The following is a 16,022-nucleotide window of genomic DNA, read 5'->3' as shown; positions in this document are numbered from 1 at the left end:
AAAAAACCGAGAAAAATCAGTGATGGAGAACTGCCCCGACAGAGGAACAGACCACCTGATCAGTCATTTTGTAAACTCATAGAGGCTGCATAAGCATCCACAGAAAACATAATAAAACAACAAAATAATATATATGCATGGAAATATATACTGTATATATGGATATAGATATATATGTATATATAATATCGAAAAAGTACCTTTATTGTTGCCACTGGCTTCCTGTTTGTCATCATCAGACATAGAGGAGCCGGTGCAGGAGGAGCCGCACTTCCTTTTAACTGTGTTGGGAATGTTGCAGCTCTCCAAGTACCTGTATAGAAACAAAGAGTTGTTTTTAAAGACAGATGCACACAGATGGTGTGTGTGTGTGTGTGTGTTTGTGTGGCTTCGGGCTTTCACACATACCTAATGATGCTGTCCAGACAGTTGATCTGCTGGTAGGAGTAGGCGGTCGGGGGCTCCTTCTGTACAAGCGGTGCAGGGAGCAGAGCTTTGGGTGGTTTGGTCATGTCTGCTATCAACCCTCTGATTGGGTCGCTGTTGATGGCTCTGAGGCCTGTCGCGCCTGGAGGAGGAATCGAAGAGGGAGAGGATGTACACATTTGAGCCGACCGGGTTTTTATAGCGCATCCACCCAAAAACAAAAGAGTCTATTCATTCTCAAGGTTTTTTTCCCAGTTGGCTGGGATAGTAGAGTTGTGTATCAATTTAAAAAAAGAAAAAAAAGAAGAAAATGTCATTTAAAAAAAGAAAAAAAAGAAGAAAATGTCATGTGCAATGTACAACACAAACGTGAAGATTTTCTCTACATCAAATTTTCCCTGTCAAATCTCTAAAGTGCTGTCTGTCTTTTTCTGCCATGGTCCATAGGCATCAGTCTGGACAATTGGCGCCACCTACTGTTTATCTTGATGAACAAGCTCCTAACATTCACATGCTAGTGGTCATGGATTCCTCTTTCATTTCTAACATTTAATCTGTGATATAAGACAACATCAGTCAAACGTCCTCCTTCTTTTACCTGCGCTGGTGTTTCTTCTGGGCAGTGGTCGGTTACGGGACTCGATGAAAACCTGCTGCCCGTTGGTCTTGACCATGTGCACGTCTTTGCAGATCTGCTGGAACGTCATCTGGACAAAAATATACACACAAAGCAACACAATCAGTTGACCACACACGGCTTGAATCTACAGCTTAACCATTTTCATGCTGAATCAATTAACAATTCTTGCTATTGAACGGATTTAAAGGAAGACGATGTTGTGTTTTTGTGCAATTATAATGTAACAAAGTGTAGCCCCGAGGTTTTTCCACACATTTAATAAAACTACTGAAGTTTAGCGTAGTTCAGATCTCTGTTGTGCGAATCTGTTGTGTGTCGTTGCTCAGACTCACGGGTTTGTGTAAAGCGACGGCGACCTCATCTATGGCGGGGCCGTTGCTGTCGCTGGACGAGGCACTGAGGTGCTGTCGGTGCGAGTGGTGGGAACCCCGCGAGCCGCTGGAGCCCAGCGAGCTGTAGCCCTGAGAGCTGCCGCTGTGCACCGGCTGCACCAGGACCCGGTGGATCTGCTCGCTCAGCTGCACGATGTCGGGCGTGGTGACCCGGCTCTCGCAGCCCTGCGGCGTGGTGAACACGTCTTCGTTCAGAGGGCTCCTGGAGACAAAAGAGATATAAGATGGTTTTGTTTTTTTTCTTCTTTCACAAATGATACTTGGCAGCATTTGTTCATTTGAGATGATTTAAAAAACGTACGTTCTGACTTTGTGGCGCCCTACAACGAACGCCACCTTCCGGCTCCAGGGGTTGACGAAGGAAGACCAGCTAGTGTCGATGGTCACATACTCTCCGTTGCGGGCGCACATCCTCAGGGGTGAGTAGTCAAACGGCTGCCCTGCGAACTGAAAGACTGAGGAGACACAAAGGAGAAGTTGTTATAGTTCTGTTGAAATAATCCATAATGACTAGTGACTTGTTGGAGATGTGGAGCGTGTGTGATGTTCAGACTCACTCTTCTCATGTATAGCCACCATCATGGGCCTGTCCTCGGGGTGGATGTAGAGCAGGATGGGGGTTCCCACCAGGTCCTGAGGCAGGTGGCCCAACAATGGTACGGCCCTGTAGATACATGCATTCACACTGTTAAACACTCAAAGTGACACTCACAGTATGTGTGTTTAGTGTGCGTGTATAAATCAAGGATAATTTAAGACCGCCTTAATGATTAATAGATGGGTTTCAGACTGAAATATGTCATCAGTTTAAATCCCTACATTAAAGGGATAGTTCAACATTTTGGCAGATTTGCCGAAACAACTCTGTCTCGTAATGTTCTGTTATTATCTCATTGCGTGGTGAAAGTGCAGGTCACAACTTGTCCACCAGAGCGTTTTGGAGTTGCTGGATTGTGTATTTGATGAGGGAAACCAAGAAATTCAATTAGCTTCCGTAGCGTAGCTCTGAGCAGCTTGCGACTCTGCTCCGCCGTTCTAAAAATAGCTTGCACCGACAATTAAAGGTAACGAACCTACTGCTATGACTATAGGGATTATGACAATGGGCCAATTTGCCAAAATGTTGAACTATCCCTTTAAGATCTCTGTAGTAGTTTTGCAACAAATGATTCCATTGACTCCAATATTAAAATCTCTACAGCCATAATTTGATCTGACTGCCACAGATCTGACAATGCAACACAGGGGCAAGAATCACATCAGAGAAGTTGTGCGACTGACCTTTCGTCCACCTCCTGGAAGAGGCAGCTGGGAGTGTGGCTGGTGGTGAAGATCCTCTTGTCTGCAGGAATCCGAGGGGCTGAAAGGCACAGATGACATGCACATGGTCACACACACATGCACCAGATGAAAAAGATATTTTGAGCGACAGTCTGATATCCAATCATTTGGTGTGTGTGATGTTATCCATATTCAGGGGAATATGGTTTTCCATGAGACAGAGTATGAGACAGTCTGCCTCCTGTCTCTTTCTAACACACACACACACGCGGCTCGTTTCAAGTACATTACAGTTTCAAGTGCAGGGTTGACTGGTTTTAAATTATGCACTGAGTAATGATGAGTAAAGTTCATCGCTATCATGAAGAGAGCTGCCCTCTTGAACCAAATGGTGTCTGTCTGTCTTGATCAGCAGCTACATTAACATTCAAGAAGGATCTGAAGTTCATACTAAAACACATTTAATCAGATTTTTAGTCAAAACATAAAATTATGACAGAGCTGATAATCAATCTGTATTTGTGATGCTGGGGTTACTCTGACATAACATTATCATCTGGCTGCTGCTCACTTTAAGGCAGGATTCAACACAATGCAACAAGATATCCCATTGCATAACTTCAGATAACCATCATGTGTGCGCATTGCGTGTCGCGCTGTGAAAGGTCGCTCCTAATGAAATCCGCCAATAATCCGCGCGATATCAATTTGAGGCGTGTCACATGTGCGGCGGGCGAATGTGTGATTCACTGTGGCACTAGAAGTGTCAGAGGGAGATGTAGATGAGAGCAGGGTTAGGCGCATCTGCGGCTCACGTTGGGTCGGTTGATGATGGCCCCGTGAGGATTTCTGACACCGTTTGTCACCATTTTTGGATTGACAACCAAGATTTTTGTATGTCTCTGTTACAAATGTTAATTTGTTGTGGGGGCGCAGAATTAGATCTGAAGCATAAAATATCTAGGAAATTCCCGACATATGAATGTAGAAAATATGAAAAACAGAAGGCAGGGGTTAATTCAAGCCAAATCACTTCAGGCTCATGATTGTTTAGGTTTTCCTCCATAAAGTTTCACAAAGTCAAATAACGTAAATCATCATTATCAGAAAAGTCGGTTTTACTCCTCTGCCTTTGTCACGTAACAGTATAGTATAGTATAGTATAGTATAGTAGTGTCATGTACCCTCATATCCGGAGTGGACCCTCTCGGCGATGAGCAGGCAGCAGGGCTGAGGCTCGGAGGCGTCTGAGTCTCTGAGGGTGAGCTGATACGGTGTGAGGCGGAATGGGTAGTAGCGCATCTCGCCGCCCTGCTGGCGCTGGTGAGCGCTGATCCGACAGAACATGGACTTCTCCTGAGTGCAGTCCACCGGGGGGGATGCTGGGAGGGAGGAAGAGCGTGAGAACAAGTCAGCGAGCGCAGGACAAAGACGACGCACTTCCCCGAGTGGGTCAATGTCGTTCAGTCCTGGGAAAAACCAATTTCACAAACTAAATTTCTGGCTATTAGATCTCATGCACAACAACAACAAAAAACAAAACCCCTCGGCTCACCAGAGCCGATGCAAGAGGCCCAGAGAGGCAGGCGGCAGGGTGCTGTGCCGCTGTAGAAGGTGCTGACATCCTGCGGGGCCAGGAGGTCAGAAAACATGGTCCCCTGGAGACACTCGGGCTTGCAGCGCAACACGGACGAGCCCTGGGGCGACACGTACACGACCTTGCCTGATAAGAACGACACGGCCATGGAGAACGTATCCTGGAGAGGAAAAAAGAGAAGAAAAACAGAGTGAGAAGTGCGGTTATTTAGAGAGACGTGTTTTTAACTTCTTCAACAATGTTGCAATGAGATTTTTTCTTTCGGTCGGATTTGGCAGCTTGGTGGTTAGTTATCCATCTCTGTTACTGAATTAGAAAGTGTGAAGAGGAGCGTTTCTGAGCAAGAGCCAAGCAAAAACTCCCTGAGAAAGTAATCCAATAATAAGTATGTTTCAGTGTATCACATGTTTGTGTTATGTTTCAAACACAAGAGCATGGAGTGGACTGGTTATCTAAATCTTTGACATCTCTATCTGAATTACACATATTCTTAATGGTTTAAGTTAAGGCTTTGGAATGCAAGACATGATCTAATTGATCTAAATGTAGTTTTATACACTCTGCGTCAAAGATCTGTCGGTCCACGTGATGGAAAAGGTTCTGCGTGGAAGTCCACATGCTCTCCGTTTAAAAGTTAGGTCCAGGATCACTGCGCTGTAAAGACACTAAGTGGACTTGACAAAAAGAAAACAACAACTATGCATCTGCAGCTGTCCCATCATTGTTCTCTCTATAGTGTTTTCCATCAACAAATTCCTCATCTTAGATCTCAAAGGGACTATTAGGACGGTCATAAGCTTTGGATCCAAATGGTTTTCATGTGAATAACCACAATAAAAGCTCTTCCACTTTATCACCACGTTCTTGACATAGTTTGCAAAGAAATGCTGCAACAGCTCTGCGATATACAAGTATCTCAGTGGCGTTCAAGGCCATGTGACAGAACCCGACGGTCTTTTCCACGCAGTTACATTTCACACCCAGGGTGAGAAAAGAAGCGATGAAAAAGACGAGAAGTCTGTCAACAGTAATTAGATGGAGGGATGAGTGAAGAGTTCTGCGAACTAACTTACAGTGTTTTTCAGGGTGTATTCTGAGGTGATGTTATCGAGCTCCTCGATCGTGAAGGTCGACAAGTCCAGGCTGCAGCCGTGACACTCTTCCACGCTCCACTGGTGGTAGTACTCCTTGTTGGCTGGAAAAAGGTTTTTAAATCTCTCAGTCAGGGTGTGGATAGGGAAAATACACAACTACAGACTGGCAAGGCACCTGTTAACATGTTAAAGGGAAAAAAAAGGTAGAAACAAAAGCAGAACCTCACCTCGGACTTGTCTGACACACTGAAGTGCGTATTTGAGTGCGTTTAGGGTGCTGGAGTGGCCCTTGGCTTTGCGCTCAGATGGCAGACGGAGCTTCAGCTCCTTGATGGCCTTCATCAGCTCTTTCTGAGTCTGGACCCTGGCCGACTGGTCGCTGCTGCAGCCGGAGGTGGAGGGCGGGTCGTGCTCCGAGCTGGTCATCAGCAGGCTGTAGGCCAGGGAGCCGCTGGGAGGAGAAAGGCTCTGGGAGTTGGAGCTGGTAAAAAAGAGAGGAATGAGCTGTTATTGCAGGCAGATGTGGACGTGGTGGTGGTTAGCTACCCATGCATATGTGGTGTCTTTGTATAACGTGTATGCGTTTATCGTTTTTCTTTTCTTTTTTGTAAACATTTTAAAAACTTGCTAAACTAACCCTGACCCTGAAAACCTATTTTGGGATTTTGAGATTTATTTCTGAAATTGTGTATTGGGTGGTACTCAGTTGGGAAAAAAGTGTGTGTGCACCAACTAGCATTTAACAACATGGCTGCAAGGCCACAGCATGAGATTGTGGGGGGGACAATAAGAGTTGATCTGTAAAAACTAATCCATGAGATGTGTCCTTAAACTCTGGCCCCACTTCTCAGCATACACACCGGAGCACAACAGCTGTAATGCTGTTCATAATGAAAGGAGTGGGCTGTAAACTCTGTATTGTATTGTAGCCTACCACTCCTTGATGTGAAGGTCACCGCCTGAGAAAGAAAATAACAAAAACTGTAGCGTAGGTGTTTGTCTCCTTCTCCTACCTCTTGTTGCTCGCTGTAGTTTCCATCATGCCGGAGTCCTTGCCATTCGATGAGCTGTGCGAGCTGCGCGTGGACTGGCCGTCGCGCGATCCACTCCCCCTCCCGCCCTCGCTCTCCCTCTCCGCTGAGTCGTTCCCGCTGGAGATGCCGTCCATGTCGTCCGAGTTGGGCCCCCTCTGGTCCCTGGACGAGCCTCCTGATCCCGAGCCTCCACTGGGAGACGAGCCGGAAGAGGCTCCGCTCCCCTGCTCCTGGGACGAGACATTGGCGCTGGGCTGACCGACGATGGATTCAGCAGAGTTTAATCCTTCGGACTCTGCTTGCTGGTCATTGTCTTTCTCACCGGCCCTTGCCACTCGCCCCCGAGTGCTGCTGCTGGGCATTGATTTAGAGTTGTCATAACTCATACTAGAGTAGGATGAGGCTGGGACAGCTTGATTAACAGGGAACAGTTTGAGTTTAAGTGGGACTATGAATCCACAGGTAGATCATAGTTGCTGGTTTTTGATTAAAAGAACTAAGGTGAGAAACTCATGGTATCTCGGGCCAAAAGAAACGTGTGAAGCGAAGAGTTTGGGGGCGCAAGCCCCTGTTTGTGTGTTTTCAGAATGTCACAATGAAAAAAAACCTTCCAACAAAAGGCTGCTCCTTCCACAAAAGACAGTAAATTATCTCGTAACTATCTTGTGAAAGAGTGTCAGTCAACGTGCTGCAGACCAGAGATGATTTTCTGGTTATGAAACAGCCTTGGCGTAAGTGCTCCAACAGATGGGATGAGAGATCGTCAGGCAGAGTGAGAAAACACTTGCTCTTGGTGAGAGCAAAAAACGGTATCTTCACTCTGCTGTCTTCTTGCCTCTTGAGAGAAGTGTTGCACTAGGTGCTAAAGGACACCTGAGATGGCAGAGAAACAGACAGAGAAACAGAATTAACAACATGAGCTGCAGGATTACAAAAACACGAGTCAAAGTCGTGTCTGTATCTTCCAAGGACTGCTGCTATGGAGAAACACATACACACACACACAAAAATGCTTATCATCAGTTTATCACATTGGCCTTCACAGAAGAATCCAATATGGCCGTGAGATGTTTTCTCTGCCTTGCGGCGCTGGCTGTATGTTTGTCAGAGTGTAAGGTTGTGGTTGTGGAGCGCCCATCTGTTCGCCTTTTACCCAGATTATCCAGACAAAAAACACCTCATCTTGAGCGCACAATAACAATAATCTCCTGCTCCTATTTTCATGCAGCAAGTGCGTATGCATGCATCTGAATATAGACCTGGTCAATATGTGCTAATGCCCAAAGGTACAATGGACTTCTGTTGGTCGTCATAGCTTAGTCCCCTTTTACCCAGAGCACCAGGAGGGGACAGAGCTTTACATCTCAGGGATCCTATAAATTAGGGTTTGCTCCTCATTAGTATTTTAAAGCGTGTATATATGGCCACCATCTACGCAAGTAAAAGGCTGGTGCTATTTATTCCTTGGGTGAGGGAGACACCCATAATCCTTTAAGCCCTTTGGACGCAACTAGAAGACAACGCTGGCCAGCCCTCAGCCTGTTTAGTTGTGTACACCTGGCTGTCCCACAACCCCCCTTTCCCTTTTGCCCTGCAGGTGTGCACTGGTGATGCATTTGATGCAGAATTTATTCGGGACGGGTTTAAGGACGGCTCAGACGCGCCTGCACTGACGCAAAACATCCCAGTTTGGCTGAGTGGACAGGGTCAGAGCGCCATATGGAGTTTGGTTATTAGTCCCGGCCAGAGGATATTAGGTGTGGCGGTGGGTCGGGCGGCTGATGACAGATGTAAACTCGTCACACAGAAGTGACTCAAAGAGGACTTGGAATGGAAAGTGGCGATCAGCTGAAGCCTGCAGGTAGAGTTTGGTTTGGACAGATTGATGTGATGCAACTTAGCTGCTTCCTTTCAAGGTCGCAAAATGCTAATCGGCGTTATGAATCGGTCAGATGGATGATGCACACTTGCACATGACAAACTCTGTGCTGCGCTGCGGCCCCAACTGAGCAGGAGGGGAGGCGGGGCGGCGGGAGCAATTATGATCTGGGAAATGTGCAAGCAGGGCGTGAGTGGGCGTCGAAGCAGGCTGGCATCCATGCATACTTCCATGGGTGATGGCGAAGACACACGCAGCAGAGGGTGGAGATGATGGTGGTGGTGGACCTGCCTGTGTGCCATCTTGGCCCACTCACTTTGCTAAGCCTCCTGCGGCGGTGTGGGGGTTCATTTACTTTGAGGGTGCAGCCCCACCTTCAATCCACTTTCTGCAACACTCCTGCAGCCAATCGCAGTGTGCATTACCTGATTAGAGGGGCCGGAACATAAACACAGCAGTCCCGCTCACCGTCCCACCTACAGACGGTTTCCAGTTCACAAAACTTGCATGTGTGTGTATTTGGACTGTGGGAGGAAACCCCTGGCTTTGCAGAAGAGTGACCAACACATGAGAGGAGAACTGGAGTTTGACTGCAAGAATTCCCCTGGTCCGATGTTGTGCTATTTATAGAGGAAACCAGGCACGGCTCATCGCCTGCCCAACAACATCCCATCAGTGTGGCATGGTGGTGGTGGCAGCATCGTGTGTTTTTCAGTGGCAGGGTCAAGGAGATCAGGGTCAGGGTTAAGGGAAAGCTGAAGCTAAGTACAGCAGCATCACCCTGAATGAAAACTTAGTCCACTTGTAATCGGACAATAACCCTGAGCACACAGTCCGTACGTGTGTACTTAAGTAGCACAGTAAGAGCTCTGAATTGAATGCAAATAAAACCTGACAATGACCAAACAGCATCCATCCACTGACAGAGAGGGTGGTAGATACTTCCCCAATCCTGGTATGCAAACAAGACTCCAGGCTGTGATTGCTGCCAAAGTTGCTCCAACCGACTCCCGAAAATTTCTAAAAACTCTGATTTTGCTTGTGGTATTGAGTGTGGACAGATGAGGCTGCAATAAAATAAAATGAAAAAAGTAAACGGCGTCTTACTATTGTCTGACTAGACCGAGCAGTGATTTTCATGGATGTTAAATGAAGGCACATTATTGTAGAGGTCAAAAAAAAAAAAAAAAAAAAAGGGTCAAATGATTAAATGTTCTCCGAGAGAAACATGTTGGCAGAGTCAGGGTAACCCTGACACAGCGGGGTGGATCTCTGAAACTCTGCTGCCTGGACGTAGTCTCACTGAAATCTTCAAAAACACCTCACCTTAAAATATATCAGCTCTGTCTCCAAGTCAATTGGTGCCTGTGAAATGCAGAAATTGTAGGTTGCACTTCCTGTTTTTTGGTGCAATCTCCTGGTGTGCGCTGGTGGACACGCGGGTGGACACGCGGGTCGGAGTTCAGTTTATTCTAACTTTACCTGGCCAACTGGTGTGATAGGTCAGTGGATAGGCTGCTGCGCTGTTACCTGGAAATGCAGAAATCATTATTCTACTGGTGTGCCATCACCTTATTTTGCGCCTTTTATTCCAACTCCAGAAACCACAGACACTCTTAAATCCTCTGTAAGTACTTTAAACTGAATATCCTATCCTAAGACGTCAGCTTGGATTTCTGATGGGTATTTTTCACAAATTTAATACCATGATTATGCAATTGGCATAGCTAATAATTGCTATATATTAATCAATAATGCAAATCATCAGTGGTTGCAACACTACTCCACTCAATATGTATTGATTACCACATCAGAACCATGACCTAATATCCTTTTCAGGGTCAAAATGCAGGAGAGTTTTGCTCAACAGGAGGCTGTTGTGACTGCATCTTCAGTGCAAAGTGCCTGCCTAAGGAGAAAAGGCACATGCTAGTCCACGCACCATCTCCAAGACAACCATAAATGTTGGCAGCAACGAGCAGCCTTGGAAAACTGTCTGCTGCTAGAATAACATTGCCTTTTTTATGTGATAAGCCTCTGTGCTGTGGCTAAATAAATCTTGTCTTTACCCAAGCAAGAAGTTTAAATTGACAAAATCATCAGTGTACGTTGTAAAAAAAAACGTAGGGAGACAACAGTGAATTAAGCAAAGTCATACCACCGGTGAAACAGCAGCACACTGCTTGATTTCTAGTTTTTTTGGCTGAGCCTCTGCTCCAACAGTTGGCCACAAATCTGCTCACTGTGGTGGCAAAGAGAAACAAGTGTCCATCTGATACAATGCTACAAGGAAGTGACTAACAGTAACTGTAATTACAGTGTACTTAATCAAGATGAATCCAGTTGGTCAACATTGAAAAAAAAAATCTAGTCTACAATAAACAGTGAGAAAACCAGCTACTCTTGGTTTATTTGCAGTTACAGCTTCCAATGAATGCTAAATTGACTGAGTAAGAGATAAGAGATAACGACATAAATAAAAAATAGAAAAAATGAAAGGGAGATAAAACGCCCACAGTTCTCTGGCTGTGACTCAGACCCACACAAATTAAGCAATTTTAAATATATTATCTTTGGACTTTGGACTGTTGTGGTGATCTCCTGTTATTAAATCCCGATGTTTATTTATTTGTAATACTAACTGATTAACCAAGAAATTGTTTAATCAGTGACAGAAATGAAAAACATGTGACAGGCTTTGTGCCTGTGTACATGGATTTTGACAACAGAGCAGGAGGGCGGGCCACAAACGCATCACTTATAAAGTTGTACCAGATGCTGCAGTATAGCTACTGTATGTAGCACATTTAATCACAAAACACAGACGAAACAATAGTCACCTCAACAACCTTAAGGTAACGTCATGCACTTCCCTGCTGCAATGTGCCGATGGATACTGCAGGAAGGTGTGGCGTGGCTCCGTGCGTAAACATGTGTCAACTTCTCCGCGGCTTGTGTTGAGACGAGCGGCTCCGTACAGCTCCACCATCACCACCACACCGGCGTTTCTATGTCGTTATCCGAGCGGAATAAAACAACAACTGAATAAGAATAAAAAGCAGCGCTGTTGTTGTTTTCCCTTGACCGACCGCGGCGAGGTTGAACGCTGCTCCACTTGTAATTGTCCGGCGCGCGCAGGCTTCACACAGCAGCACTGCCCCGCTTTGCTTCCCTGTGTACATACGGCACGTGTACACGGCGGTGCTTTCCGCGAGCCTCTCTGGCTGCTGATTGGTCGGCGCGCTCGACCAATGAGGCGGCGCTCCCCGCAGAGGCTGGGCTAATTCACACAGACAGTCGTGTTGCAGACACTGGTCCCAGCTCTGCCTCCCTCGCTGTGTGAGAGGCGGAGGGGCGGGCCCCGCAGCTGATTCTGGATCAGCGGCCGTTGCAGGACCCAACACTGTACATAATGTACAGTTATGGGACAAAGACACACGCGCTTAAAACGAGTTGCGTGACCACATGACTTCACGGAATAGTAGGAACTGCGTTATCACCTTGTTACACACTAACATGAATGTACATAGGAATGCACATGTATAAATACGTGTTTTTAATAACCTTTGTCGTACTTGACATTAGATAGAGTATACCTACAAATATCACTGAAATCATTCCTACAAATTTAAACTTTATTTTTTCAGATTTATTCCTCCTTCCTCCTTGTGGAAAATATATGTTGAAAGACTTTTAAAAAACCAAACAATAACACTACATATGACACAATCTCTGCCCCTCTCTCACATAAATGTGTCATTCCACCTGCCGCCCTTATTTGCTGATTTAACGTAAATTACTATCAATTATTGTTATGTAACATCAGCTGAAGTGAGGACAGGATGTGCAGCACAGTCGCACCTGAAGGTTTGAGTGAACATTCAGGTTTCGACACAGTTCAAGTTGTTGACTGTTGAACTAATGGTAACCCAGACTGAAGGGACCGTAAAGTGGTTCAGCAGCAGTGTTGTCTAATATCAAGACTGGATAGATGTGATTTCCAGGAAGTGTTAAACTGAGTCTCACACTGACATTAGTGACTAATAAATTCAATGTGATTGCACTAAAGTGGTTATCGTTATCATAGCTGTTTACAATGTACTAGAACAGACCAAACACTCATAAAGTTTCTTTAATAAGCACGTGTTGCTCCTGCAGTCAAACTTAAATCTAGGTTTGCTGATATGACAGCTCTGATGTGGTTTATTTTAGTCAATATGATGTCAGAACACCATTTTTAGTAATGAATCAAGATTCAGCCTTCAAAAAGAATTTAGTGCTGCCACCTTAAAGGGATAGTTCAACATTTTGGCAAATTGTACCATTGCCATAATCCCTGTGTGTATTTACCAGCACGCTGGAGTGTCTGGCTTGCATGGTAATTTTGATAATGACAATATACATCCAAAAAAACCATATAGGCTAATCATCCTTAATTACAACCAGTGAAGCCACAAATATCACTATCCATAACCATCTAAAAGTATTTCTAACAGATCCGTTCATGTCCTCCCCTGCTTTCCTTATTCAGCAGTAAACGTATCAAGTCACAAAGACAAAAAGTTTTGTGGATGTGAAGATGTTTGATAACTGTGGTATGAGACAAAAACAGCCTCAATCCACAACCCAGATTGCTTAACATGAGCACCATTGGTTTACATTACATATCAAGTGTCTGGTGTAAACAACATGAGACAGTATTTTTTATGAAAGCCAGCTTTTTTTTTCGCCCTGAATTACAAAACATATTTAATAACTCCAACTGTGCGTAATCACAGTCAAATGCAGAATATTCAGATATTCTACAAAATGAAACCCTGAAACACCAAGTACTTGCAGTAACAAGAGCAACCACTGTGACAAATACAGCTGTAAATATAAGAAGTAAATGTGTTTAACTAACCACCACTAGATGAGGCTATTCCAGCTTTGAGTGTAAAACTCTGTAACCAAACCTGGAATGAATAATTCCTAATTGCAAGACGACCCTCATTAACAAAAACTGAAGAGAAACCCATATAGAATTTATACCACCAGTGAGCCTTTTCCTGGCAGCCTGTGATAAGTTTGATAGGCGTGATTGGTTTTGATTTTGTTGCCTTGAGAAAATGCACACACCCTCTTTTGCCAATGATTGTCCTCAGATCTCTTTCATTATCTCTCTTCCTTGGCCATAAGCTTTTTGTTTATTGTCATTTGAAGGCAATTAAGCTCGTTTTATAGCAGGATAGAGATTGAAGAGGGAACTCTGTGACTGGGTGGCCAGTGTGAGTACAAACAATGCTATTGGAGCAAAAAAACAGGGGGGGACAATGTGTTTCTGTTCTGCTGCTTCACGCATTGGGGATCATACTGGGCGCTGCTGCTGAATCACTCTGTCTCGGTTTTTAAGTATCGCTGCGAGGGAAACTACAGGCTGTTTACTTGCCTTGTGTGTTATTGACTCAGTCCCCCACATACATGTGATCAAATGGCTTTAAATGCGGATCACACCACCTCTGCCACCGCCTGCCATCTCACCTCCTCTGTCGGCCAAGCAAAATGAGTGCTGCTGGTGTCAGAACTGTCACGTTTGATTGGCTTATGCATAAGCTGAAAGAGTCATCTTTATGGTGCCCACTCATATCTTCCTATGCCTCACGGGCTTAACACATAAGTTGATGGCACGATACTCTTTTTTCAACTTCGCCTGTGTAAAAACTTTTTGGATGTTGATGTGCTGCTCTGTTTGCGCACTCTGGCACTCAACAGGGTGAGATATCTTCAGCAACCTGCAGGGCTGCGTTTGTGCAGATTGACGCCCTGGCCTGTGCATGGAACATTAACCGTATATGAGGAAATATGGCACACTATGCGGAGAGCATCTGTAGAGCTGGAAGACATCAACAGACATGCTATTCTCAAAAAATGTCACAACATGTTGCAAATCACAGGGGGTGAGGACTGCCAGCTTGCCTCTCCAAGGCTGCCACTTGGGTCAATTGAAAACTCACGAGAAAAGGCCCAGCACCGCGTTTCTATCTGCAAGCTTTGCATGTCTGCTGGATTATGAGATGTTCGGGTTTTGCAGAAACAATTATTCGGCAACACAATCCACTGGCTTGAGTAAGCTGTAAGAGTATAGCTGAACACAGAACATGATTTCATTTTGCTTTTAGCACAAATAAAGTCTGCACTTAAACCAACCCAACAACTGTAGAGGAGAACCTCATATATGAAAGAGAAATCTGCCTTCAACATATGTCAAACATTTACCGTAACTTCAATAGCTAACCCAAACTTATAGGCTAAGTAATAAATCTTTGAACAAACAATTCAAAAATCAATGTTAAAGGGTGTCCATGAATCAAAGAGACTTGTCAAACCTCTAATAATAGAGTTTAACCCTTTACTTGGCCTCTGAAACATTGGAAATATGAATGCATGATTTGTAATTTGAATTGAATGCGATTTGAAGCAGGACATATAAATCAAGGCTGCACATACCCAGCAGCTTTGATACCTTTGCATGTCATCATGATTCATTAATAAGTCAATGTTTCAACTGATGATGGTCGGTCACAACAATTTGTCAAAACACAAGGGGGGGGAGGGGGAGGGGGGGAGGGGGGGGGGGGTTGACAGCACAGGATAAACCTATCACAGTGGGGCATTTTGCAGCTATTACATTGTGCAATGTCCACACACATGCATGTCCACACCACACAGAAACTATAGGACAGGGTCGCGCAGTTCAAGAAAAATAGGTCTTGAACCCACCCACCCCCACCCCCCACAGAAAAAAAAACAACCTCCTCTTATTACCGTCTTTAGCTCTGGCTTATTACACGCTTATACACATTCTTACTGGGATGATGTCCGTTTACATGTAACGTTAATGGTGACACCCAGAAGGGTTAAGAAAGCACAATTTTGACCTGAAAATCATAAGCACTTTATATGGCTTCATAGCTAAAATTGAGTTATAAGCTACGTCAAAGATAATGTGAAGAAAAGCGGCTTATACAGTTTGTACATCGGTGCTCGCATAGCAAAAGCTGACAGCTAACAGGCTAACGACGAAGTACGGTCAAAAACACGACTACAAACACAAACCCACTCCTGCTCACCTTTGAAATGCTTCAAAACGATATCCACGGATGTGATATTCCACGTTGAGGTGCTCTTCAATCCAGTAGAACCGACCAAAACCCGGCTGGCATCGACTGTGGTTGTTTAGCGAGCTGCTTTCTCTCCAGACATTACTGCTCGCCCCCCTCAACAGTAGTTTACACGCAGGAACACACGTGCCGGTGCATGGTCTAGCAAAAGTAATATTGAACCGGCCGTTGTGATTGGACGGCGTCACACCGTGACCACGCCCCCAGGCGCGCTGATAAGTTTTGATTGGTCGAGTGGGGCGGGGTTATCCGCACGGGGCTTGACAGTCACGTTGCAGAGTGACTGGTCCTGAGTTCAGTTCCAAACATACTGGAACATGGGAGGGCGTAGCCGTGCCCACACTGCTGTGGCCGGCCACCGTAATACCTGAAGCCGCAGCGCAATAGCTTTCAGTATGAGGATGAACCAACTGCGATTACACAGGATTTCCCACGTTTAGAATTACTTGTTGTTCTTTTCAGATGTGCAAGTTTGTCAGTCTTTACTTAAAAATGCTATAATATGTATTATATTTATAT

At 45.0% G+C, this 16,022-nt stretch overlaps 1 protein-coding gene across 4 annotated transcripts in view; it reads right to left on the bottom strand.

Moving 5' to 3' along the window:
- Positions 1-15,620, bottom strand: part of per1b (period circadian clock 1b) — a gene marked incomplete at its 3' end in the record, with an annotated part of 402,390 nt that extends 386,770 nt beyond the window's left edge. For 3 of the 4 annotated variants that reach the window (XM_083992986.1, XM_083992983.1, XM_083992985.1), the window contains exons 1-13: positions 15,453-15,620; positions 6,444-7,337; positions 5,658-5,911; positions 5,410-5,531; positions 4,295-4,496; positions 3,924-4,121; positions 2,740-2,818; positions 2,016-2,122; positions 1,760-1,913; positions 1,399-1,660; positions 1,025-1,133; positions 409-568; positions 201-313 (exon numbers count right to left, since the gene is read on the bottom strand). In XM_083992986.1, the coding sequence (XP_083849112.1) occupies positions 201-313; positions 409-568; positions 1,025-1,133; positions 1,399-1,660; positions 1,760-1,913; positions 2,016-2,122; positions 2,740-2,818; positions 3,924-4,121; positions 4,295-4,496; positions 5,410-5,531; positions 5,658-5,911; positions 6,444-6,850 (2,167 nt within the window). In that variant the 5' untranslated portion in view covers positions 6,851-7,337; positions 15,453-15,620. Of the gene's footprint in view, positions 1-200; positions 314-408; positions 569-1,024; positions 1,134-1,398; positions 1,661-1,759; positions 1,914-2,015; positions 2,123-2,739; positions 2,819-3,923; positions 4,122-4,294; positions 4,497-5,409; positions 5,532-5,657; positions 5,912-6,443; positions 7,338-11,183; positions 11,494-15,452 lie in introns of those variants that run through there. The other variant, XM_083992984.1, reaches the window with a different exon arrangement.
- Between the last annotated feature and the right edge of the window lie 402 nt (positions 15,621-16,022).

The sequence above is a fragment of the Trachurus trachurus genome (genome assembly GCF_905171665.1).
Source record: "Trachurus trachurus genome assembly, chromosome: 18".
Lineage (NCBI taxonomy): Eukaryota > Metazoa > Chordata > Actinopteri > Carangiformes > Carangidae > Trachurus > Trachurus trachurus.
The sequence above is the reverse complement of the archived record's forward strand: the minus strand, read 5'-3'. Positions and strand labels throughout refer to the sequence as shown.